The sequence below is a fragment of the Schistocerca nitens genome, chromosome 2, assembly GCF_023898315.1.
Source record: "Schistocerca nitens isolate TAMUIC-IGC-003100 chromosome 2, iqSchNite1.1, whole genome shotgun sequence".
In the NCBI taxonomy this organism is placed as follows: Eukaryota; Metazoa; Arthropoda; class Insecta; order Orthoptera; family Acrididae; genus Schistocerca; species Schistocerca nitens.
In genome coordinates this window covers 457,155,147-457,181,154 of record NC_064615.1, presented here as the reverse complement: position 1 = coordinate 457,181,154, position 26,008 = coordinate 457,155,147, and the positions used below count along the sequence as shown (strand labels likewise).

At 42.8% G+C, this 26,008-nt stretch overlaps 1 protein-coding gene across 3 annotated transcripts in view; it reads left to right on the top strand.

Annotated features, from left to right (window-relative positions):
* Positions 1 to 26,008, top strand: part of LOC126236342 (ATP-binding cassette sub-family C member 4-like) — a 296,791-nt gene that overhangs the window by 160,978 nt on the left and 109,805 nt on the right. For all 3 annotated transcript variants that reach the window (XM_049945568.1, XM_049945569.1, XM_049945570.1), the window contains 2 exons: positions 730 to 840; positions 20,975 to 21,115. In XM_049945568.1, coding sequence (XP_049801525.1) covers positions 730 to 840; positions 20,975 to 21,115 — 252 coding nt within the window. The remainder of the gene's footprint in view (positions 1 to 729; positions 841 to 20,974; positions 21,116 to 26,008) is intronic.

Sequence of the window (26,008 nt, the reverse complement as noted above, 5' to 3'; positions counted from 1 at the left end):
CCTGTTACTTTCGCAAGGGTAAAACAGATCTGGGAAATATTATGTGAGGTTTCTGCACGTACTGGGTGAAAGAATACGTCTGTATTCGCAGGAGTCCAAAAGAAAAAAATATTGATCTTTCAGGAGAATCATTCTCTGGTACACAAGGGTAAACGGGCAATGAGAAAACTGAGATACTTGAAGTACAATTCTTGTAACATCCCCCTTGTTCACAAGATTTGATATCCTCTGGAATTCACCTATTCCGGAAAATGTTTTGATTCCATTGAATTTGGTATTCTGCAGACGTCCCAGAATGACGTTTCAAAGATGAAACGTTCTCACTGGAAAACAGTAGGACAAAACCTATTGACCTAAAACGAGAGTAATTGGACAGATAAGTCTACTTTCGTTAGAACAAAAAAAAAAAAAGAAAAAATACCTCCCATTGTCAGGATGAGAGTTTCTCAGGTTGCCTTCGTATAATTGCAACACGACCATAGTACTGGGAGTCACCTAGGCTTAATTTGTGAAAATAACACACCAGCTACTGAAGATAATTAAGATCTCGGCAAATAAGTGATTAATCGCTGTTCATGAAAGAGCGCCGCCGATAGAAGCTAGAGAGCTAATTTAAATTTAATTGTGTTTTGCAAACGACAAGACTCCATTGTGTTATTCAAAAAGGTATCTTACAACTAGAAGACGCCTAGTTTTGGCTGGCACTTTGACACGTTTGTGACTTGGCAGGTGGACCAGGAAACTGCTGTGGAAGGGCTACCGGCGCGAGCTGGAGGAACACGACCTGTACACGCCTCTGGAGAACGACCAGTCCCAGGTGCTGGGCAACCGCCTCGAAAGGTAAGCCGCGGCTGCTGTACGGCAAAAGCGTATCCTGAATGATTGGCAGAGTTTAGAGTCTCTGCATCAGGATTTCACAAACTGTGTCCGTGTTCCGCATGACGTAGATTAATGTTCCGCAAAATACTGCCAATAACATGGCGCTTTTTTTTTTTTTTTACATTTTGACCAGAATTCTCGAAATGTTTCATCAGAGGAATAGTTTGGGAATCCCTGCTCCACATAACTCTATGTGTCACCATCATAACCGACATAATTTTGGAAGATAATTCTTCCAGAAACATCAGCTAGATAAAATTATTATTATTATTATGATTAGTATTATTATTACTGTAGGGAAGGTAGGAGAGGTAGGACATAGTATTGTACCTAGAGAATAGTGTACCTAGAAACACATGACTTCACTCATAGTGTAGCGCAGCGCGCTGCCTTGAGAGTCAGGGAGAAAATCCACATAGAGATCATAACTTGGCACCTGATTAGGTACAGTACCTGGTTAGGTTCCTCAGGGAGTGTGATTAACAAACTGTTTACCATGCATGCCCAAACAAATGCTTGACTGGTTCCTCATTACCGCCTGAAACACAACACACAGTTTGTTATAGTTTCCATGCAGAATTTTTGCAGAGAGATGTCGCACACGAAATGCTTGGGGTAGGTCTAGCTCATGTTCGTGTAGAGGAAACAGTCTGAAGTAATTCCTCGTTTAGAAATATAACTCCAGTGCAGTATCACCGCCTCACTTGCAGCGATGTACAATAACTTCAGTTCGATTTATATCAACTTTTCGATCCGTGTTTCTAGTTTCAGAGCTATGTATACTTGCTAACGAACTATTTTACGAGGCCTGTTCAGAAAGTAAGCTCCGATTGATTGCCAAATTGAAACCACAGTGAACATCAGAAATGTTTTACTTGTAACAATTAGCTACACCTTTCAGCTACTTCTCTACGTAGTCGCCGTTCTGACTTAGACTTTTGTCATAGCGTTGTACCAACTTTTCAATAGCCTCATCATAGAAGGCAGCCGCCAGTGCTTTCCGCCAATTCTCCACGCTGGCCTACACCTCGTTGTCTGTGTCAAAATGTTGTCTTCAAAGACAGCGGTTCATGTGACCAGAGATGAAACTCAGGGGGAGACAATTGCGGACTGTATTGTGGGTAATCTCACATTTCCATTTGAAAACGATGCAGGAGCATCTACATTGCCCCTGCAGAATGCGGCTGAGAATTGTCTTGAAGAAGAAACAGCACGACAGTTATGTAATGTTAGCTGCATAGCTTCAGGCGAAATTTGTCACCAGGCCCTCGTACTTGGCGGCAGACACTATTTTCTAGACATCTTTACGCACTCACTGCGAGCTCCGAAATGAGAAGAGCGACGTGATGCTAACTGGGGTTATACTAGAGACACTACCCAACACATCTGTGCAAAGCTTTATCGGATTTTCATAGTCGTTTCCATTTCGCGACCGATCGGAGCTTACTTTCTGAACGCCCCTCGTAATTAAAACTCCTGCGAATTTCATTGAGTGGATTCGTAACCACATTTTTTTTTTCAAATATAAATCACAGCTTGACTTACACACGTAAATGACCTTTAGATATACGAAATGTAATAATAGTAGCCCTGACGGTTTCCACAGTGCACTAAAGTATTAGTAAGTTTTGCAGAAGGTATAGGAGCGTTAGCAACGTGTTTTTCACGAAACAGTGGTATTCACACAAGTATGACTACTTAATGCAATTAATATTTGCGCCTAGGGGTCTAGTCAGTTCTAGTATTTGCAATGAACCAGAGATGTCGCAGCGAGTTGATCTTACAGGAAACTATATACCAAAAATTGTTCAAAATTTTGCAACTACTCTAAATTATTCGGAGACTAAACACGACTTTTACAAAAAGATATTAGTCTCCGCACTGACCCTTACATTACGATCGTTCTACTCAAGATTTGGTTGCAGTTGTTAAAATCCGGACACATAATTGCAGTAAACGAAACATTTGCAATTTACCAAGAGAACGTTGAGTACTGCAACGGACATACACCACTTTCCTGAAGTGAAGGTAAAGTAGACGATAAAGTGGAAGGCCAACATGACAGGCGGTACACATCTTTTGCTTGGTATGCCGTCTTTTATAATTCGAGCGCTGTGACTACTGATTTCAATGTAGTAAAGGAACTTAGTCTGCAGTATGCTAAGCACTGTATCACATATTCGTCCTTGCAACTGACCAGCTGTAGTGAAACTGAATGGCAGACCTCTCTGACATTCAATTGTTGGAACGTGGTCAAATGGAGCAACAGCGGCGTTTGCAAGTGTCCGTAACTTGGCAGCCTTGCACGGAGTGCAATTATCTGTACCCCACATCACCTACAATAACGACTAACCCGACGTGTATAGTGCCGAGATCAAGGAACACGAACTGGCGTTGCTTCAAGGCAGGCATTGTGAGACATGCAAGGAGTCTCATTTCATGTTCTTTCCAGTAACAGTGGAGGTTTAGTTATTGTGCTGTTCTCGTAAACGTGGATGTGTTTGCGTGACGACAGCAGAAGCGCTTTCTGGGTATTCCTTTTGTCAATTGACGAACAACGGACGAGGATTTTGTGTAGGAGATTTCAGGTGACCAAGTGCATCCTACGCTACAGATGCTTTTTCTAACGAAGATGGATTCCAGCACCTGTTGAGGTTCGCATTATCACTCAGCTTCAACATTACAGAACATAGAGGTTGGCTTAAGAGCAGAATTTCTCCGACGTCATATTGACTGAAATATGCTGCACTTCAGTGAACAAATGCATAAAATTCCTCTGGAAAAAATTCAGGGTTGTATTTTATCCATTACACACTGAACCCAACTTCAGTACATACAAGCTAAATGTGGTTCATTGCTGTACTGAATAATGGCTGCACAAGATCTTACATTATTTTTAGTAATTATCTGTACCAGTTGGTTGATATGGCGATCTCTCAACGCTCTACTGACCTCGCGCTGGAAGCAGAGTCGCCTACCTCCTGCTACCATATACAAAGTACAGGCGAAAGGCTAGGTTGGCTACAGGCAGGGCATGCACGCTACAATGAAAGAGCCACAACGTTTAACAAATGAACATCAACCCTACAAAAAAAAAAAAAAAAGCAATGAACAGATAGATGGTCGTACGAGATAACAAACATCTCACAGTTGGAATTTTGCCAAATGTGCTTCCGACTGATTTTCTGAAAATCCAGACACCTTTGATGCAATACGACGTTTACATCTAAGAAGTTACGTCTTTCCTGTTTAGTAATAAATGAAATATCATGTTGGCACATTCTGGTGACGCCTTCTGCTGCAGAGAACCCTTAAGTCTCTAGCTATGCTTGTACAGAGGTCAGTATGAGGAACACCATTCGCAGCAATTGAATTGAAAGAACGCGCACCCTCCTGCTTCCGCATTTACATCTACAGCCTAACTCTGCAAGGTACTGGGAAGTGAATGTAGGGAGTACTTTCCATCGTACCAAATACTGGCGTTTCTTCCATGTTATTCCGGAAAAGCGAGAAAATTTACATCTCTTTTAATTTTATGGGGTTGTTGTCGAGTCATATGTTCCATTGTACTAAAAATAAAGTACAACACTGACTTAAAATGTAACGTAATGCCGAAAATTTCAGACTATTGTGGCGGCCGTCTACATCTGCTTGTAAACTAACAGTAATCCATCAGGCAGAAAACGGAACATACATGCGCTACAATAAGTTTTCACAAAGAGAAGGGTTGCTTGAATTTTTGCATTCAGAAGCGATTGCATTGGAAAAAAGGTAGTATCTTTCAGCTACAATGATGCTTCGTTTTGCCTAACCAAATTGCCCAACATTTCATAACAGTGTCATTCGAATGAATGTTGCGATTAGTGCAACAAGGTTTTATTGAAAATGTACTGCTCAAAAAAGGAAAAGAAACTTATCGCTTTTTCGAAACAGTGTCACTGTCTCCCATTGCCACGCATAAGCTTAAAATTTGGCTCGAAGTTGCCTACAATATTCCTCTGTAATGTTGCTGAAGGGGTAACCCTGCAGCGTCACCCTCGGGCTTGGAGACGCTTCAGAATGCAAGGTGTCAACACATGGGGAAAAAAAGAAAGAGGCCACAGCTCCGAAGTTCACGTGAGTGTAAGATGGGTTAATGAGGTCACATTGCCACCAAATTTCACCACAATTCTGCCTAAGGCCATCGTGGGCATATCACATGATGGGAAGGTCGTCACATCCCCTCTTATCTAAATTTTCCTCTTCTTTTGACGCCTCTTCGATGGAGGTCAGACCTATGACACCAAGCGTTGAAATCACTCGTTTTTTTTTTATGGATGGCTGAGGAGAACATTTTATATCGCCGCTCAGAATCGACACTGAAAACCATCAGTGGGTGGCATATGGAGCATCAATGAAACCACGCCTTCCCTTGAGGCGTTGATTCACAGATATTTTGCCGGCAAAATCGACAGTTCGTATTGCGATGAGCAACAGGATAACGTTGTTCGCAACGTTCGACATTGCTGACACCTAGCGTACGATTCAACCCTACTCTAAGAACATGGTGGGGCTGTAACCCCATTGAATATGATGTGATCACTTTGAGCTGCAGTGCGACCGCAAATTTTGCTCTAATATCCATGGTGAAACCATTAGGGACAGTTCAAAACCAGTCCACGAAATGTGAACGTGATCCGGAGCGTATTTATGCTTTCTCAGTCCTCCTCTTCCGCGCCCTTCTGTGGGGTGATCAAGTAGGGGTGCAACATTGACATATGCGTGAATAAAATGGCAAAGAGTCCCTCTAACACCTCTCAGTTCAGAAACACCCTCAGTGCCATCCGCACACCTTTGTCGAGCACATTATAAAATGTACATGTGAGAGACTCCGACACACATTCAGTTGAGTGGTGTCTCGCAGCTGCTCTAGCGCCCGAACGCAGGTAACCCCTTCGACATCCCTTAAAGTTGTGTTACCTTTCCTGAGGTGCCACCCATCTGAATAGGTGTTAAAAGTCAAAAATGGCTCTGAGCACTATGGGACTTAACATCTTAGGTCATCAGTCCCCTAGAACTTAGAACTACTTAAACCTAACTAACCTAAGGACATCACACACATCCATGCCCGAGGCAGGATTCGAACCTGCGACCGTAGCAGCCCCGCGGTTCCGGACTGCAGCGCTAGAACCGCACGGCCACCGCGGCCGGCTGTTAAAAGTCTATCACATGTAATTTTTCAATGCGGTCAACAAAGGTGTGTGGGTGTACTGAAGGTGCTACCGAACTGGGGGTCTTAGACGTAATCATTGCCGATTTATTCATTCATGAACATGTCAATGTTACACCCTCCCCCTCACGATGACGCCACAGGAGGGCGCGAAACAGGATGGCTGATAAAGTGTAAATGCGCTTCGGATCACGTTCACATTTCGTCGAATGGTGTTGGAACATTCCCTAGCTGTTCCACTCTGTATACCGGAATAACGATCGTGGTCGCACCACACCCCAAAAGGGTCAGATAACGTCTAGTGGGTTTGCAGCCCCACGATGTCATTCAAGGGGTGTCAGCAGTGTCGAACGTTACCAAGAACGTCATCTGGTTGTTCATCGCAGTGCAGACTGTCGTTTTCGACAGCGAAATATCCAAGAGAAGGCCTGGTTTCACTGACGCTGTTTACGCCACCCTCTGATGGCTTTCCGTGTCGATTCTGAGAGGCGGTGTGAAATGTTCTCCTCGGCCATCCATAAGAAAGCCGAGTGATTTCAACGCTGGGTGTACAGATCTGACCTCCATCGCAGAGGCGTCAAAAGAAGAGGTAAAATGTGGATAAGAGGGGGTGTGACGACCTTCCCAGCGCGTGACATATCCACGATGGCGTTGGGCAGAAGTGCGGTGAAATTTGGTGACCATGTGACCTCATTAATCTATCTTACAGTTCTGGGCCGCGGCCTTTTTCTCACATGTGTCGGCACCTTCCTGTTCAAAGCGTCACCGAACCCAAGGGTGATGCCGCAGGGCGCCATGCTTTTGCACTGTTACACAGGAGGTTTGTAAACACCTTTGAGTCTAATTTCAAACTTATGCGTAAAAATACGAGATAATTATGGGGTTTCGAAAAAATGACACTTTTTTGTGCAGTGTATCTACGGTTAAATGATCAAAACTATTTCTGAATAGAAGCGTTATTCATGGGCTGCCTCTGAGTTTTTGTTTGAGGGAGGGGAGGGGACGAGAAGGGAGTAGTTCTATTTTTACAGTTCCTTTCTTACCCATTCTTTTGGTTGTCAAGCTATGGATGTTCAGCTCTCTTTTGGTATTACCCCGTCTGTCAGATACACTAATTTTGGATATCCTTTTATCTTTTTACAGATCTCACTCCTAGTAATTAGATATTACTGTGTTCTCATGTGTAGCTCGTAACTCATAATTCAGGCTAACGTAATTGTGTTTTTCGTAAGTAGCTTGTTAAAAAGCTACGTCCCATATATACTCCCGAATCCCGACGCCAATTTCTGTACTTCATTATGGGGCTCATAACTAATATCATCTTTTCTTGGTGTCCAATCCAAAAGAATCATTTTTATATTTTCACCTCTGAAATTTTCAAATTCATTATGTAGGTACTTTGTTTAGATGTTCAGTTTGTGTTCATGTCGCGAGTACGAATAAGTCCTACGAATACAGCGTATACACAAACACCCATTCGAGCATTAAAATATATTTTGCGTTTCTAATTAACATTTTATGGATATGTTATTGATGCGGGAAATGCAGAAACTTTTCTTATCCCTTTTGCTCCACGTGTTGGCTTCAAAAAACCTTGTGATTTATTTTCGAGTTCGTCATTGTGTCATGTATTTTACGCTCGTCGACGGCAAATCACGAAAAACGATACCAGAAACCAGTACTGTCTAAGCCTCTACAGAAGCTCAGAAACCCGTTTGTGGCTGTCGCCCGGCAGCTGAGTTTCTCTACGCAGCAACTGGCGGAAGTAGCCCGTTGCGCGAAATTGATTGCCTGTTTTGCTGCTCAATGCGTGCGTAAGCGGACAAGTTGCTTTCATTCCCGTCCAAGGTTAGACGTGGCTAACAACTTCTCAGGTGACGAAACGCCTGTATCACTGTTGGGTGGCATTCGAAGGCAGAACCGCCTATTCAGGCGGGCCTGTAAGCCGCATTAGGACTCGGCCCATGGTCATGGACAGGAGCTGGCACTGCTTCTTTCACAGGCGAATACATTCAGCCGTAACGAGCGAGAAAGGGACATAGTCGAGGCACTGGACTCGCATTCAGAAAGACGGAGGAGCAATTTCCATCCATCCTTCTAGGTGTGTGTATTCAGGATTTCCCCGAAACACTCCAGACGAATGTCGTGATGTTTCCTTTGACTGGGTTATGGCCGATTTCCTTTACCATCCGTGTCAAACTACGCTAGTGTAATTAAATGAAACTGCACAGAATATTGGTTCACAGCGATAATTTGCAGGCGCAGTAAATGGTTGTACGAATATGTACGTCATCGTCTTAGAACGCCAACATACGACTCATACAAGGGAAGTTTTTATATAATTCCCGTCTTTAGTTATATTTCCCACTATATTTCTATACTCGTAAAAAAAGCGCTATCTTTTTTTCAGTAAATTCTACATTAAAACCGAAGTCAAACCAGTGGCAGTGCTTGAAAAACAGTTATAGCTCAGTAATTTCATGAAAACTGATTCTACACTACTCGTCTGAATTTTTCTCTACGTAGGAACATCATACTACACTGAAAATGGGCAGAGAGATATGTGAGGAAATAACTTTATTTGTTGCTGAAGATATAAGAAATTCCTGTTCAATACTACACAAACTACTTCACTGAATTATCTCCCAACTTAATTACTACAACATGGTGAAGAGTTACTTGCATGTGCATAGTACAACAAAAAGTAAGCTGCATATAGCCAATTTCGTCTCGCCTCTGAAGAAAAAGATGTGCTTTTCAGGTGTGAGCTGTTCCTTTTCAGAGCAACCGAAAGCTTTGTCGTAACAGCTCAACATAAAAATTACGTCAACGATATTTTATGAACACGTGAAATTAGTAAACTGTGCTCTCCTCGAAAGGAGAAAGGAGACAATTTATACTTACTAAGCATTAAATCAAAAGGCAAGTGCTGCATTTACGGTGGATTTTCAGATGTTGCCATGATACACAATCGGGATAAAAAGGGCAGATGCAAATGGCATCTTCGCGTCTCTGCTTTTAAGGTCGCGGTTGGTAGCAGGATGCGGCATGCACACGAGCGTTCTGGCCACCAGTCTTTGGCTCATGACGAGCAGGTCCGCGAGCCGCGCAGCCTCTCCGGCGAACGGGCGGTCATTTTCTTGGACAGCGCGGCTTCGCTCGCAAGAAGGTCGCAGCGTTGCCACGTGTCGCCCATGGAACCTGTTTCCTATGGAGCCAGGCCCGTGGGCTTCTCCCCCTGTCATGTCGACGCAAAAAAGAAGGCCTTTTGTTTGCCACCTTGAAAGGTCAAACAGTCTGACATCAGACTACGTCAAGTCCGAACGCGGGCGCCGTGGGCGTCTTCCCCACAGTGTCCTCAGATTTCTCCGCGCACTGTGTATCCGAACAAATTTCAGCTACAGAGTATCTTATTATAAGCAATTTAAATGAAATACCAGGTAAAAATATTCTTGATCTTCAAACCACATCTGCTACTCTGCTGTGAAAGTTCGTCTGCTTTTCTGTGCATTTTGCATTCACAGAATAAGGCCTGAATCAGGCAAACCACACGCACGACATGGGAGAGACGCGTCGAACATAAGATATTATAATTTCGAAAATTCGATGTACCTATACATAGTAGCTTGTCATTTCTCAGACCATACAACGTTAAACTCTTGATTTTCTGGAGTTGGGTAGTTCTAGAGGTCTGGCAAGCTTGAGAATAGGGCTGGCGGATGGTTTAATCGATCTTGTTGACGGTTTCTGACAAAAAAGAAAAAAAAACTATCCATCTTCATAATTTGCTACTAAAAGATTTGGACGCATCCACTGACAGCACAATGCCTGTTTATACCAGTATGTCTAACTCATGAACACTCATATTCCAAGGCGTCGAGGCTTTCGTACCAGATTATCCGTCTTTGAACGTCTTCGGAATTCATTTTTAACATCTGTAAGTTTTAATACCTGTTTCCGTATGCGCTTTATCACTGACAACACATACAACATTTCAACGCCAGCGGCATCCTCCGGTTCATTCAAAGGACAGTTACACTGCAAGCAACAGAAATTATCCGAATAAGAAGTTATCGGAACCCGAAAAGATGTTCGAAAGCTTTCTGATTTCTCCATTCTGACTTGACACTCGGAGTTACGTTCTCGCATTTCTTTTCATATGCCTTATCTTCAGACAGCTGAAAGATGGAAAATTATCATTTGACGTCTCGTCGATGGAAACGTTATTAGGAACGTGGCAGTAACATGAGCCATGGTATTTTCAAAAAAACTGTCCAACCTATCACCCGAACTGTTACAAGGGAATCGCAAAAAACCTAAATGGGGAAGGGCAGACGTAGGTCTGAACCCCATTCTCCCGCTTTACTCTGCAAATCGCAGTGATGTGCGTGGCAATTAGTACTTTTCATAAAACCATATACTAAAGTTTATTTCTATTCCATTCATGGAACATGCTCTCTGTACGATCAGCCTCGTTGTATATGCGTGATTTCTACGTAGGGGCTGAACATCTCGCGAGATGTACGTCTTTCATCGAATGTATAACAGTTAACGTTTTTGACGTTTCTGTTACACTCTTTAGCCTGTTGTACGTTGTATTTCTGTGTTATAGTGGCTAACGCCAGACTGGGGCCAAAGTTACATAGTACCTGCAGTACGTAGCTCTGTTTCGTCATGTGTCCTTTAAATATTTCAACGATACTACTTATTGTGCATGGAACTCATGAAGGTGTGTTTTCTTGAAGCAATGTACGGACTGATACATAGCTACGTTGTTAGAATAGTAATATTGTGATAACCTCATACCTCGCTCTAGCTACATTTCATCTTACGGTACACTTTTTTCCTTCTTTTTCCTGAGGGCGTTTGTGGCTGATGAGTGGGACCAACGAGCCTTCGATGCTGCGTTGATGGATGGAGAAAAATCAGTTTTGCTCTCAGGGTTGGTGAGCGCGGCTTGATAAATGATAGTAGAGGTCCTTCAGACTCGATAAAAGGTGTAAGTCACTCTCTCCAGTGTTAATGCGGTGGACGACGGTGCAGCTACGGTCAAGAATATGTGTAATCTATCCTGAAGCAGCAGTTACAGACTCCTTCAAGCTGCCTCTCCTTTGTGACGATCGCTTCAGCTGCTTGGGTACGGTTGGAAAGGGTTTTCATATGCAGTTACTACGGATTCTTGTAGGTTGCTATTTAAGCGTCTAGTAATTGCAACACTGTGATACCAGAATGTTTTGTATAGTTCCTTATGGGATTCGTAGTTAACAGCATGGGATCTTATAAAAGGGCCTGTAAAATATACTCGTAGTCCGAAAATACACTACGTGATGTAAAGTACCCGGACACCTGGCTGAAAATGACTAACAAGTTCATGGCGCCCTCCATCGGTAATGCTGGAATTCAATATGGTGTTGGCCCACTCTTAGCCTTGATGACAGCTTCCACTCCCGCAGCCATACGTTCAATCACGTGCTGGAAAGTTTCTTGGGAAATGGCAGTTCGTTCTTCACAGAGTGCTACACTGAGGAGAGGTATGGATGTCGGTCGGTGAGGCCTGGCACGAAGCTGGCGTTCCAAAACATCCCAAAGGTGTTCTATAGGATTCAGGGCAGGACTCTGTGCAAGCCAGTCCATTACAGGGATTGTCGTGTAACAACTCCGCCACAGGCCGTGCATTATGAACAGGTGCTCGATCGTGTTGAAAGATGCAATCGCCATCCCCGAACTACTCTTCAGTAGTGGGAAGCAAGAAGGTGCTTAAAACATCAATGTAGGCCTGCGCTGTGATAGTGGCACGCAAAACAACAAGGGGTGCAAGCGCCCTCCATGAAAAACACGAGCACACCATAACACCGCCGCCTCCGAATGTTACTGTTGGACTACACACACTGGCAGATGACGTTCACCGTGCATTCGCCATATCCACACCTTGCCATCGAATCGCCACATTGTGTACCATGATTCGTCACTCCACACAACGTTTTTCCACTGTTCAATCGTCCAATGTTTACGCTCCTTACACCATGCGAGGCGTCCTTTGACATTTACCGGCGTGATGTGTAGTGTATGAACAGCCGCTCGATCACGAAATCCAAGTTTTCTCACCTCCCGCCTAACTGTCATAGTACTTGCAGTTGATCCTGATGCAGTTTGGAATTCCTGTGTGATGGTCTGGACAGATGTCTGCCTATTACACATTACGAACCTCTTCAACTATCGGCGGCTTCTGTCAGTCAACAGACGAGGTCGACCTGTACACTTTTGTGCTGTACGTGTTCCTTCACGTTTCCACTTCACTATCAGATCGTAAACAGTGGACCTAGGGATATTTAGGAGTGCGGAAATCTCGCGTACAGACCTATGACACAAGTGACACCCAGTCACCTGACCACGTTCGAAGTCCCTGAGTTCCGCGGAGCGCCCCAATCTGCTCTCTCACGATGTCTAATGACCACTGAGGTCGCTGATACGGAAGCACAATGCATCTTATATGAAAAACGTATGTTTTTGGGGGTGTCCGGATACTTTTGATCACGTAGTGTATGTGTAGGCCTCAAGCTACAGTGCAGTGCATGGCGGAGGGCACTTAATATCCATACTAGCCGGCTTCTCCCCTGGTCTATTAGCGAATGGAGCGAGTGTAAACTGTATATGCCATGAAACTTCCTGGCAGATTAAAACTGTGTGCCGGACCGAGACTCGAACTCGGGACCTATGCCTTTGGCGGGCAAGTGCTCTATCAACTGAGCTACCCAAGCACGACTCACGGCCCCTCCTCACAGCTTTACTTCTACCAGTACGTCGTCTCCTACCTTCCAAACTTTTCTTGTATATGCCATGGGTTGTCTCTGGGCAATATACGGGTGTTCAGTAAGTAGAGGTTAAAATGCGTTGGTTTATATTGTTTAGACAGGGTATATGTTGCGTAAATTGAAACCGATAATCAGTTTGGTATGTTTACGTTGGTCATTAAACTGAACTAGATCCTGCTATCTCTGTATACACTTCTGTCATTCTCTGCTATTCCTGTCTCCGAGTATATTTGTCGAACTAACTTATCAACAATGTGTCCATTTTCTATTTTTTCGAGTTCCAGAGGATCATCTATGCTAAACTTGCTTGGTCATGGCACGAGTTATAACACACACACTTCACAGAAAGATGATGAAAGATACAGACAGACTAAAAAGCATGGGAACTGTCGTAGTATATATTTATAAATATCTCATTACAATTACATTCTGTAACCTACAGCTCGTACAGAATAAAGGAGTATGTTTCACGCAAGAATTTTTAACTTAGATTTTATAACATATTTTATCTTTCATATTTTTATTACTACTGGATGGCTATTGAAAACTGAAGCTTCTGAAAGAACACAACACGGTGTAAAATAGTTAGGGAATTATTATCCAGTCACAAATGTTTTCTCTGTGTGGGTTTCTAATTGAGTATATTCTACAGCCCTTTTATACGATCTCAGGCTATTAACTACAAATCCCATAAGGAACTATACAATACATTCTGGGATGATAGTGCTGAAATTCCTAGATGCTTAAATAGCAGCGTACACGAAGTTCTCGAATTAATACCCAAATAGTTCTGCTAGTTCTTGTCTGGACGTAGGAGTTCCTCACGAAATGCACAAAATTATCGCAGAACATGATGTGTCAGGCCACAATAAAATTATAATGGGCGACTTTGGAAACATGGAGCGTACACTGATGCTGATAATGGTAGCACTCAGTTTTCGCATAATAGTCTGAACGTCAAACTTGTACAAACGACTAGTCGGTGTAGGTTGTGATACTCACTTCTCATTTCCTGATAATTCCTAACTGTTATTAGGTTTCACAATTTTGAGTTCAGTGTAAGAACAACCTGACCCGCTGAATATAGTAGAGGTTTTAAGAAGTTTGCTGTTCTGCTCACACTGTGCGGGATGGATGACACTATCTGTAATACCGTTCTGCGAACTTGCTGTTTCCACCTGCAGCCTAACTTCAGGCGAACGCTAGGACTTTTACGAGTACTTCTACAAATCGATGATCTCTCCTTTAATTCACTACGTATACGTGGAAGTGTTAGGACTTCCAAAAATGAACTTTACAAGCTTGCAAATTCCGCAAATGGAGCCCGACATTAAGGTCGGTGAAAAAACAAGTACCCAATTTAGGAATTGATGACACGAAGTGAAGGACTGTGTTTCAGAACAGCTTACAACTTCAGTGTTGTAGAGGCAGTGGCATGTCAGAGGTGCCACACTCTCTATAGGCTACAGTTTATTAGTGAACTCTTTAACACGAGTATATATCCCCATGTGTAGTCCGCAAGCTACAGTGCATAGCATGGCGGAGGGAACTTAATATCCATACTAGCGCGCTTCTGCCCTAGTCTATTAGCGAGTGTAAATTGTATGTCCCATGGTTTGCCTCTGGGCAATAAACTGGTGTTCAGTATCATTGCTCAGGGTTTCACAAGAATGAAGTCGATTACCTAACAAATAATCCTATTTCAGCTCACTGAGCATATCTGTCACACTTCAGTAGGGCCTGTACAGCTGCGCAAGTTTAAATTTGTTCGAGGTTTGTCGTCGTGCCCACTTCATAAGAAATCTAAACCATGGCACAGTACTGTAGAGCCGATCTTTGTGCGTTACGTGCAGTATCCTGAACTCCCCCTTCCGCCCTCCTCTTTCTGAACACTCCTAACATATCCAGGTCTTTCATTCGCTTTCCCGTGTTTGTCTCATTTCATTCCGCTTCATAGTATTGTCCCCAGATATGTGAACCACATGGAAGGCCCGAGACGTTTACCGTTGAACATGCCATCGAATGCCATCGGGTTTTCTCTTTGTTGTGGGTATTCTCTCGCAGCTATCCACATTTAAAGAGAGCAGTCATTCGGTATACCAGGTACTGTCTAAGTCGTTCTGTATTTTATTACGATCACGCAGCCACAATACTTTCTTATCGACAACAGCATCGTCTGCGAACAGCCTGAATGTGCGTGCTGATTCTCATATTTCGCTTATGTATAGTGAGAACATTAACAGAGCTATTAAGGCTTTTCCAGGTTCCCCGAGGTTACTTTCGTTTCTGCCGAACATCTACCATACTGGATAACTTACAGAGTTATATTTATCACAAATTCCTCGATGCAGTAACATATTTATGAACATCCATGTGAGGTAACATCTTGTCTGTCCGTCGACCATGTGTTAGGGCGACTAATAACTCCTCACAACAAGTAACTTGATAACTCCTGCCGGTAATCGTGCAAATAGGATTAAAATGTATAAAACACAATTTCAAACTCTAACAGCGCTCCTCGATATTGGAACAGAATAGGCGCATGTTGCACCGAGAGTGTAAGATTTGTACCGGTAAGTTCGTTGGCTGACTTGTAGAAGCGAGGGGTGTGAGATAAGGCTCTCACGTGCACGGCAGGTTGGAAAACGTGACTGCACACGTGTCAGCGCGTTCCGTAGCCGTTGGCTCATCCTCGGCCTTGCCTGCAAAGCTGGCTGAGAATACTTTATGAGGCGCGCACACATTACATTCCTGAATGCTGTTATCCTGGTGGGGATACTAACAACGTGTGTTTCATACGTCACCATCTATGTCCGAGCAAACTTTCCCCGTTATATTAGCACCTGCTGTACGGGTGGCCAAGCTCCATTAATGCACTCTTTCAGACAAGTTCCAGGAACTCCCTTATTTATACAGGATGATTTTTTACCTTGTGCTGACCACTGTCATCGGTGCTGTTATATACTCTCAAGATGAATACAGAAATCAGTTAATCTAACGGCACATATGGAAAACAGAAAGAAAAGTAGTGAATCCATGTGGACTGTGTCTGTAAACAGTTAGGGAGTCTCGCGACAAAATGCTGGTCCAAGTGATTTGCCTGGATACATAGTGCAAAATCGAAAACAACGAGGGTATAGACTGCGGTTAGATTAACTGATTTCTGTATTCATCCTGAGAGTATATAACAGCACCGATGATACTGGTCAGCACAAGGTAAAAAATCATCCTGTATAAATAAGGGAGTTTCTGGAACTTGCCTGAAAGAGTGCATTCTTGGAGCTTGGCCACCCGTACAGCAGGTGCTAATATAACGGGGAAAGTTTGCTCGGACATAGATGGTGACGTATGGAACACACGTTTTTGACTTGTTCAACCTTCCACTTTTCACTACGCTGTATCTATACGCTTAGCTATCGACCAAACTTTTCCTATCTGTATTTCTAACGGTACAAAGTTGCAAGGTAACCCATAGGGTTTGGACAAAAACGTGTAAACGCCACAAACACAACACACTACCACGCCTCATACGATGAAGGAAACCCATTGGCCTTCAAAACAGCTTACAGTCGTCTGGAAATGGATAAACACAGGTCCTGTATCATTTACAATAGAGTCTTGTATCATTTTTTCTGCACAATAGTGGCAAGTTCGAGAAAAGGTGATGGAGGTGGAGAGCGATCACATACTCTTCTCTCCAAAGTAGACCACAAAGACTCAAAAATATTGAGATCTGTTGACTTTTATGGTCAGGGAAGAGACGACAGTTCATCCTCGTGTTCACAAAATCAGTCATGGACGATGCCAGCTGTGTGAACAGGGACCCTGTTCCCTTGGAACACAGCATCACCATTGGCGAACAAACATTGTACCATGGGATGCACCTGATCAGCTAAAATGGTTACGTAATTCTTCGCAGTAATGCAACTTTCCAGAATAACCATGGCACCCATGTAATAGCACGAAATGGCCGGCCAAATCATTACTGAATCCCCGCTATGTTTCACTGATAGGACGTAAACTCGGCCAGTAGTTCAAAAGACTGTGAAACAAGACTCATCCGTTCAAATTACTGTCTTCAATTGCCCCACAGTCCAGGTTTTATGGCTTCAGCACCGCGTTTTAATTTTACGGATACTCGCATCACTGATGAGTGAGTGGTTTTGTAATTCCAGATAGCCCTGCAGTTCCCTGCTTATGAACCTCCTGTTGTTTTGCTGATGACAAAGGCTCGCATGTGAGACTTTGGGTTCTGCGGTGTCTTCTATTTTTTGACAGTCCTCTTCAATGATCGTCCATTATGATCATTCAACACACACTTTCTTCCGCGTTGGACAAAGCGTATGACGTTTTTCTGCTTTCCCCGTATGCGGTATAAATCTTCGATACGGTGCCTCTAGAAAAACCAAACACTTCGGCTCTCTTGGTTATGGAAGCACCCACCATACGACCACCAACAATTTGCCCAAGTTCGAATTCAGTTAGTTCCGATATAATGCACTCACAACTACCGCTGCTGACGTACTGAGGACATTGCACAGGTTCCGTTCGTGATCAGTTACGACAGCGCAACTGCAGAGTTGACTAGCAGCTGCATTTGTGTTCAAGAATTCATTTCTCGCGGTGTTTTTATATTTTTGTCCCACCCTTGTAGGTCAACTAATCTTTATCAATTGTATTTTCTGGTTTCCCAAATCCGAATCTTGCGTTTTCCACAATTACTATCTAGTCAGACTATATAATGCTATTTCATACACTTATCCTTCTTAGAACATGTAAAGACTTCTCTGAATCATTAGGCCTTATTTTAAGCTACACTGTCTCATCTACATCTGTAAAATGCAACACAAGGAAATTTGTAAACTAGAATCTTTTTGAAATTTGTAAACTAGAATCAATTTGAAATTTGTCTTATCGTAAAAGAGAACTCTCAGTAGCCACATTTCTCCAAGAGTATTTCATTTTTCATGACACATTTCAAAAATCACCTTCTTCATCTTCAGGTAAATATTTTTATTTTTAATGAGGATGGAAATCATAAGGATGTACAAAAACGCCAAACTTTCGTTATATTGACCATCTCTGTTACTGCAGTAAAAACGAAATAAAAACACTAATTCCTAAAAAAAATGAAAAGTAAATGCAATTCAACTTGGACACTTTTAATATTTTGTAAAAAGCGTACATATCTCATCGACTGCAGTAACACTGATTATGGCGGTAAGGAGAGCATCAGTGTCCTATTCACTCAAGGATGCGATCAGTGCACACCATCTTTCTGCGTCAAGAGTAAATTCTGTGTGCAAGTGTGAGAAAGTTTTCTAAATGTTTGCGTAACGTATATCTGAGGTGAGACTTGGGTACGAGCCCGGTATTCACGCAGTGGGATGTGTGAAACCGCCTAAAAATCACATCCAGGATGGCCGGTAATCCGACCCTTGTCTTTAATCAGACGGGCGGATTCGACTCAGGACCGACGCATCTCCACGTTCCGGAAGCGGGCGTTTTAACGTACACGGCTATCCGGACGGGTAACTCCACTAATATCACAGAGATTTATTATTGCATAACATCTACGTTAACGAACTCTAAGTCCAAATATGAGGAATGGGAGAATAAATTGCTGCAAAAAATTTGGTGCACTAGTATTTCGAAACCTAACAGTCGTCATGGCTACAGCCCCCATCATATACCAGTAGAACATGTATAACGAAGCGAAATTTTTCGAATTTGTTTAACACAGTTTCTGCTATTAGGAAACCGGTAGAAATAACATGAAATACGTGAGACGAACTCTGCCGATGACGCACGACAATGTAAGCGGAAATCCGTTGCTTGATTTACACGAAAACACCGTAAAGGAATATTGAGTATTTGCGTACCATTGTTCGATACATTAACAAGTTATTTAATAACTCAAATTCGATTGAAGCCTAATAACAATACTGCGCCGCCAATTGCTTACGAGCATAAAAAAATATCGATTGTATAATCAGAAATATTATTACCTTGATTAGGAATGGTTCTAATGACTAACGTATATAGTTTTTGGTATATTTTCCACTTTCTTCCATATGTGGGCAATATCACTATGAAGAAGCTGGAGTAAATTAGTCAATCTTAACATGTAACGTACATCAGTAGAGATTTAGCAAAGAGTTCCATGGTGAGTATCCATGGTATTTTCCAACAGAGCAGGTCATAGAGCACATTGTGAGTGGAGACTTTGTGGCCAAAGTGACCGCGCCAGAAAGAACCGGTTAAAAAAACACGCCGTTTATCGTCCGTTTAGTGTAACATGAAACGGCAGGTCAACGAGCAAACAAGCACAGCTATCATCTCGTTGCGCAGAATTGCAATTCATTACGAAAGAGCTTTGCATGATGCTTTACATTCAAGAGGCCGTTGTAATTTATGGTTCCCATTCCCCGACGTAGAAGCCAGTACTACTTGAGTTCAAGGTAGATGCAGCTGTCCTTACGCCTCAATGGATTACGTGATTCTTACTACACATGCCAAAACCAGTCCAATAGCGAACACGGTTTCCCTGAAATCCGCAGTCACGTAGCCTTCACCACAAAATGCAGACACTACTACAAATAGAGGTTTTTCATTTATTAAGAGATAACTCTCGGTGTGGAAACATCTAGACAGACTTCAGTCTTTCTCTTCCGTCAGCATAATAGGAGACGTAATACTAAATATGCGTATAAACATTCATGTATGTCTGTTGTTGTGCTATGCTGTCACCAATCAATTATTTATCCTTGACATCGGTCATTAATCTTCACGTGGTCACTTAAAGCGAAGAGAAATGAAGAGATTGTGCTTCCCTAGGATAATAATGGGTAAGTTTAGGTTCTCTGTCATAGGGGAAGGACCTGCCACAACATACGGTACACCGATCACTGGGTGCTACTCTTTACCTGGGCTCCTTATTAGGAAGCCGTAACCAACACGTGGACATAGTTCGTAATATAGCTGTTGCTCTCCAGTGTACAGATACAGCACAGAAGGAAGAGTTTTTCGCATACACAGAGCAAAGCCAGAAGTGGACGATATGCCAACTGACAAAGAAAATAACCCTAAGGCTGTGTATTTAAGTTTTTACAAAAATCCTAAGGCCATTGTCGATCGAACACCGGAAATTTAAATTTAAAAGTTTGACGTTATATCTCCCAAGCTACCGACTCACGGTGGAATTTTTAGTCTACACTCTTGAAATATTATGTCACGTACAAGTACTCCCAGAACTCTTAGGTATGGCTCACATATATGCCTTAGTAGAGCGCTATTAACATCAAAGAAACATCTTCAAACTGCTGTGTAAGTCCATATTTATGCTGGTGGTTGCGGGACCTCGGCTGTCCAGTATAAAATGTAGAATCAAAAAACCCTCAGCCGTCTAAATTTCAGTTATTTTATTTGAGCAGCCAGTCTCAGCGCTAAATTACGCCATCTTTAGGCTCCCTGACCGAGATGTAGGAAGAATCCCACCTCTGGTCCAATCAAAATAGGGGCCAGCATTCGGTGACTGGTATCCGTAGATTTTTTCTTAACTCAGCGATTCCTTTGGTCATCACTTGTCAATAGTTCGTTATGTTTGAGGTTGTTTACGATGTTCGTGTTGCCTTTCTGTATTCGCCGTATTATGAGTCTTAACCCCGCAGCTCCGCCTATGGAGGATTTAAATTTCCTTTCACACCTCTCCGTTGTTGCATTTGCAGCTTGAAAATGACGGGGTGTTCACCCGTCGAAATATCTGCGGTTGTCGACAATGTTACCCGTCTGTATTCCCAAAGTTATTTTAATAATTTATATTTTTCCACACTAAAATATGACGGTGTGGTGAGACTACATGTATCTATCAGTATATGCAAGGGACCACAGTCGATAAATTGATCAACACTTACTGTACTGTGCCTGCCTTGTGTAACAGATTGTTATCTTTCGAAAGAATTCACTAAAGCCAACAAGTAAAACAGAACACGAGTAAAGATGTAAGGGAACAGGAGAAAAGAGATTTGCACGGTTGTTATTATTTCAGGATATATCATGTTATGTGTTTTTGCAGAGCATGGAAGAAGGAGATCGCGAAGGCGAGGCAAGAAGGGAAGGGGAAGAAACCGAGCCTGCTGAGCGCCATCTTCCGCGCCTTCTGGCTGCAGTACGCCGTCTACGGCGTCATGTTAGCCATCCAGTGCCTCGTCATCAGGTAAGTCGCTCAGTGCCGCAGTAGTAGACAACATGCTGCGTTGTTGGGTTATTGTAAAGAGTTATTTCTGGTCATCATTTGAGAGCGGGCCTGTGCTTACAGCGTCTTTATGGACAATACGTTTCTGCCATGAACTGTAAATGGCATACAACGCTTGACTGCATTCACAACATTCATCACAGAACGTGTTCAGACATTTTCTTATTGGTTCATGTGACAGTTTTACAGATTCGCACGTAACTTCAGAATTCTATAATCTATTGCCTTTTGCAAATTCGTATGCCATTTGGTGTGCACACTGTATCGAGCGAGCGAATGAGCACGATTGTGAGACAGTCTGCCCAACAGTCTTCGGACGAATGAATACCTGTGTGCTCTGCATAATGTTATGGGATTACATTAAGTAGTGATTTAGGGTAATTATAACTAATAGCGAGAAGTGACAGGAGTGAAAATGTACAGTCATACAAGGAAAAGAGTTCCAGTAATCATGGGTCTTCAAATAAGTCGTTTGAGAGACACATGTAGTGTGTGATAAAGAGCCGACACTAACTTCGGAATGAAATATTGTCCTAGTTAATAAAACCGGATTTAAAATGTAAACTTTTCGATGAAGTCCTTAAACAGTTGTTCTCATATTTCACCCATGGCCCAAGGTTGTGGAGTGGAAGCACGATGGGGCATCGGCACATTTTGCTGCTGATGTAACGAGCCAATATGTCCAAAACCGAGCAAGGTGGCGCATTAGTTATCACACTGAACTCGCATTCGGGTGGACGACGGTTCAAATCCATATCCTGCCATCGATGTTTCCGTGATATCCCTAAATCACCCCAGGCAAACGCTGGGATGGTTCCTTTGAAAAGGGCATGACCGATTTCCTTCCCCATCCTTTCGCAGTCTGAGACTGTGTTCCGTCTCTAATGACCACGCTGTCGACGCAACGTTAAATACTTCCTTCCTTCATTCTGATCGAAGATGGATAGGTCGAGCAGGGCCCAAAGTCCAAAATCACCTGAACTTAATCCTCAGGATTTATGCCGGGAGTCATGTCAAGGGTAAAGTGTAGAATGAGAACATGTAACACTGTCGATGCCATAGTTACTCTGTATCTAATCAACATAAAAAATCCGCAGGTCACTGTGCAGTGCATGGCGGAGGGTACGTCACATAAATGTTAGTGATTTGCTTTCCTATTTCATTCGCATATACCGACCGAGGGGAAAATGATTGATTACCTGCCTCTGTAAACAGATTTCTGGACAAGATATCGATGGTAAGCAATGAAAACCTCTTAACTCCATTTTGTTAAATTTTACAGGAGAAGCAAAAACGGTCTTAAAAATAATATAAAATGATGTAGATAAAGTTGCTACACGTGCAGCTTTATAGCAGAAGCTTAGTTATCGACAGATGAGAGAAGGTCGTGCACTTTCAAATCTCTCTTTGATAATGGATTTACTGGTTACTGGAATTACGAGGTTTTCACAGACAAATGGAGTTACACGAGGTTTTAATTGCCTACCATCGATATATGTTACTGGCAGTATCTTCTTCGAACAAAATTTCGCGAGAACTACGGCGTCTTTCCTCCTATGATTCCCGTTTAAGTTCCCTGTTACACTTTCGTATGGGCTATACCAACGTCTTACGATCTCAGCAGCATTTCTCCCATTTCTTTGGACGTCTGTAGTCATGCCTACTTGATAATGACTCCAAACACTGTAACAATACTCTAGAAGTAGCCACACTAACACTTGGTGGCTCCTGTCATGTTATTCGAGAAGAGTTGGCACGAAGTTTCTAGCTCCTCTTCTTCAATCTCCATAATTACCAATAACAGCGCTCACATGTAGAACTAAACTGCGCATTTGCTTATCGCAGTCATCCTTACTGAGCCGAGTTGCAGCCAGCCATTGGGCCATTCGCAGGCGTGGATGTATACTTCAGAATGTAATTCACACTTTTATAGGACGGTCTCTTTTGGTGTGTAGTGTGCTGATACCATTACCACAGATACTTCGCAGTTGAGTTCAGTGTTGTGAAAAGAAAAACAAAACACGACGCCGTAAGGAATAAAAGGAAAAAATACAGACAATGTAGCCAGCAACATCAGGGAACTGCAGTGGGATAAATCTCATTACTCACCAGTGCTCTACTCAGCCACCGACCGTTATTATCTGATACTTAACACTTGCGGTAGGTTGAGGCCGAGAGGTGAATACATCACGTAACACGTGCACCTCATTTGTCGAGTTGTTCATCCATTCATTTGTAGGCGCTCGGAGCTTTCTTGAAATTGCCATCGTCTTCACCGTTGCTACGTAATTCCAGTTACGTAGCTGAGGTACGCGATTGCTCTCCGCTTCCCTCTCCGTGTGTTTTAGTCTTAGACTGTCTCTCTCCTCCGATTTCAACTCTAAGGTCTGATGTTACAGTTCCCATTAAGTGTTGGTCATATCTACTGGTTCTCCTGTTGTTTAGTTCTTAAGATAACTGTACCATTCCTAATGGCTTCACGCTATCATATTTCTTCAATAGGGACGGCTTACTTCTTTCCTTACAACAGATGACGCTTTCACGAACTTTGTAATGTTCATAATGAACCAATCTGTAACGATGAAGAGATCTCCGCCCGGACATCCGGATTTACGCTTACTGCAGTATCATTCAGTCATGTAAGACGAATGCTGGGATGGTTCCTTTGAAAAGTACAAGGTCGATTCCTTCACTTGTTCTCTTTCAGTTGATTTCCGCCTCGTTCTCCAAAGACACCACCGTCGACGATAGGGTCATTCTTAGTCGTGGTTGTATACTTCAGAGTGTAATTCATACTTTTATACGATGGCCTTTTCCTGCTTTCAAGTCTAACCGTGAAGTTTTGAAAAGAAGTTAACCAAGTCCGTACAACAGTAATCAACACGATCAGTCGGTTCCCTCTATACTTAATTACGCACGCCCATTTTGGAGGTGCTATATGCTTAACTGCTCTTCAGCTCTGAACCGGCGCAGAGACCTTTGTAAGGGACAGAATTCAATTGAATGTGGGGGCCTAATAAACACGAGTATTCCACACAGACTTTGATGAAACGTACATGCACTATACGGGACCGAAACTGCCCGAAACTGGTCGAAGGCGGTGTCCCATCCAGGCAAAGGCCGGTCGCCAGAAACAAGGCTACAATACATTTCCCCCCGGGGTTCCTCTAAAGCTGCAAGACTACCTGCAGAAAGAAATACGGACTGGACAGGTGACAAGGTGATCCGAGGACCCGGCCACATCGCTAAGTTGCACGGCAAGGTGCAGCCAAGTTATAGTCCGAAGTAATGCGTCGCAAACTTGCCGAAAAAGCAAGGACAGTGGCCGCGGAAAATGACACCACGGCAGCTGCGAAAGCTTGCTGTTGACGCCATTAAAATTATTGACGATGAGGAGAGAGGAGTGAACGTGTTAATGGAAAAGTCGATGAAAAGTGTAAGAAAAATTTTAAATTTGAGTAAGCCGATGACGTGCGATTTACGTGAGGAACGACACTATGCTTACTGGGATGGAATTCAAGTGTCTACCGCAGAGAAGACGACGCAAAGTGGACAAAATACATATCCTATTGGCGTTGCGGATAAACAGATTATTACGCAACAATTTCTACGATATTATAAGCAGTGCAGAGATAAAACAAATTTTCGAAAACTTTACACCTTTCGCCGCGCATCTAACTGCAATGTTAGCAAGGGAACTTTGAGAAAAATTTTCGAGCTACAGAATTTGCATTTAAATGTTTGACCACCAATTTATTTAAGCAATAATTCAAAAGCCAAGAATGCTTAAATACCGTTTACTGGATAACCGGTTTCAACACACTAAAGGTGCCATCGTCGAATCTGTTAATCTACATTCAGATCCGATGATGGCACCTTTAGTGTGTTGAAACCGTTTATCCAGTAAACAGTATTTAAGCGATCTTGGCCTTTGAATTGTTTCTATAACAGAGTGATCGCCCCACTACACGCTATGTATTCACTGCAAAATTTATTTGAGATTGAAAGATATTAATGTATGGTTATTTTAATTAATGTCGTAGTCAGAAGTAACATACATGAAAAAAATATTTCCCGCCGTTCCGTTTCCCAACACAGATAGGTGTAGAACATACAGGGTTATTCCTAAATTCATCTGAGGGTTCAGAAGACGACTGCGTGAAGTCTACCAGACCTACAGAACACAAAAACATGTCAGTAGAGAGAGCACCTCTCTAAGCTTTTAAAACGTCACAGGTCTTCAATATGGGCACCGTCTGTAACGCAGCAAACGTCAATACGAGCATGCAATTCGTTGACATGAATTGTCCGGGAAGGCGCGACAGCAGCACGCTTTGCTAATCTGTTCGTTGGGTTGCCTATCTGTATGCGCTTACTAATTCGATCCGGCAAAACGGAGTAAAAGATGAACAATGAAAGTTGAACACAGCAGGTTCAATATAAGCATAAATTTGAAAATTGATGCAAAAACAGGCCACTCCAGAGGTTTTCTCACCCCTGACCCAACGCCACGCATCACTCTTTAAAGACTGTTGACAGTGACTCGCCTATTTACATGTTACTGTATAATAATTCACTTTGTAGCTTTCCAGCACGTGTATTATAAAAATTGTTGGCGGTGCAGTTTGCTGTTGTTGTGGTCTTCAATTCGAAGACTTGTGTGGTGCAGCTCTCCATGCTACTCTATCCCGTCCAATGCTCTTCATCTTCGAATAATTGCTGCAACCTTACTGTATTCATCTCTTGGTCTATCTCTATGATTTTTACCGCCCCCCCCCCCCCCCCCACACACAAACACACTTCCCTCCAGTACTAAACTGGTGATCCCTTGATGTCTCAGGATGTGTCCTGTCA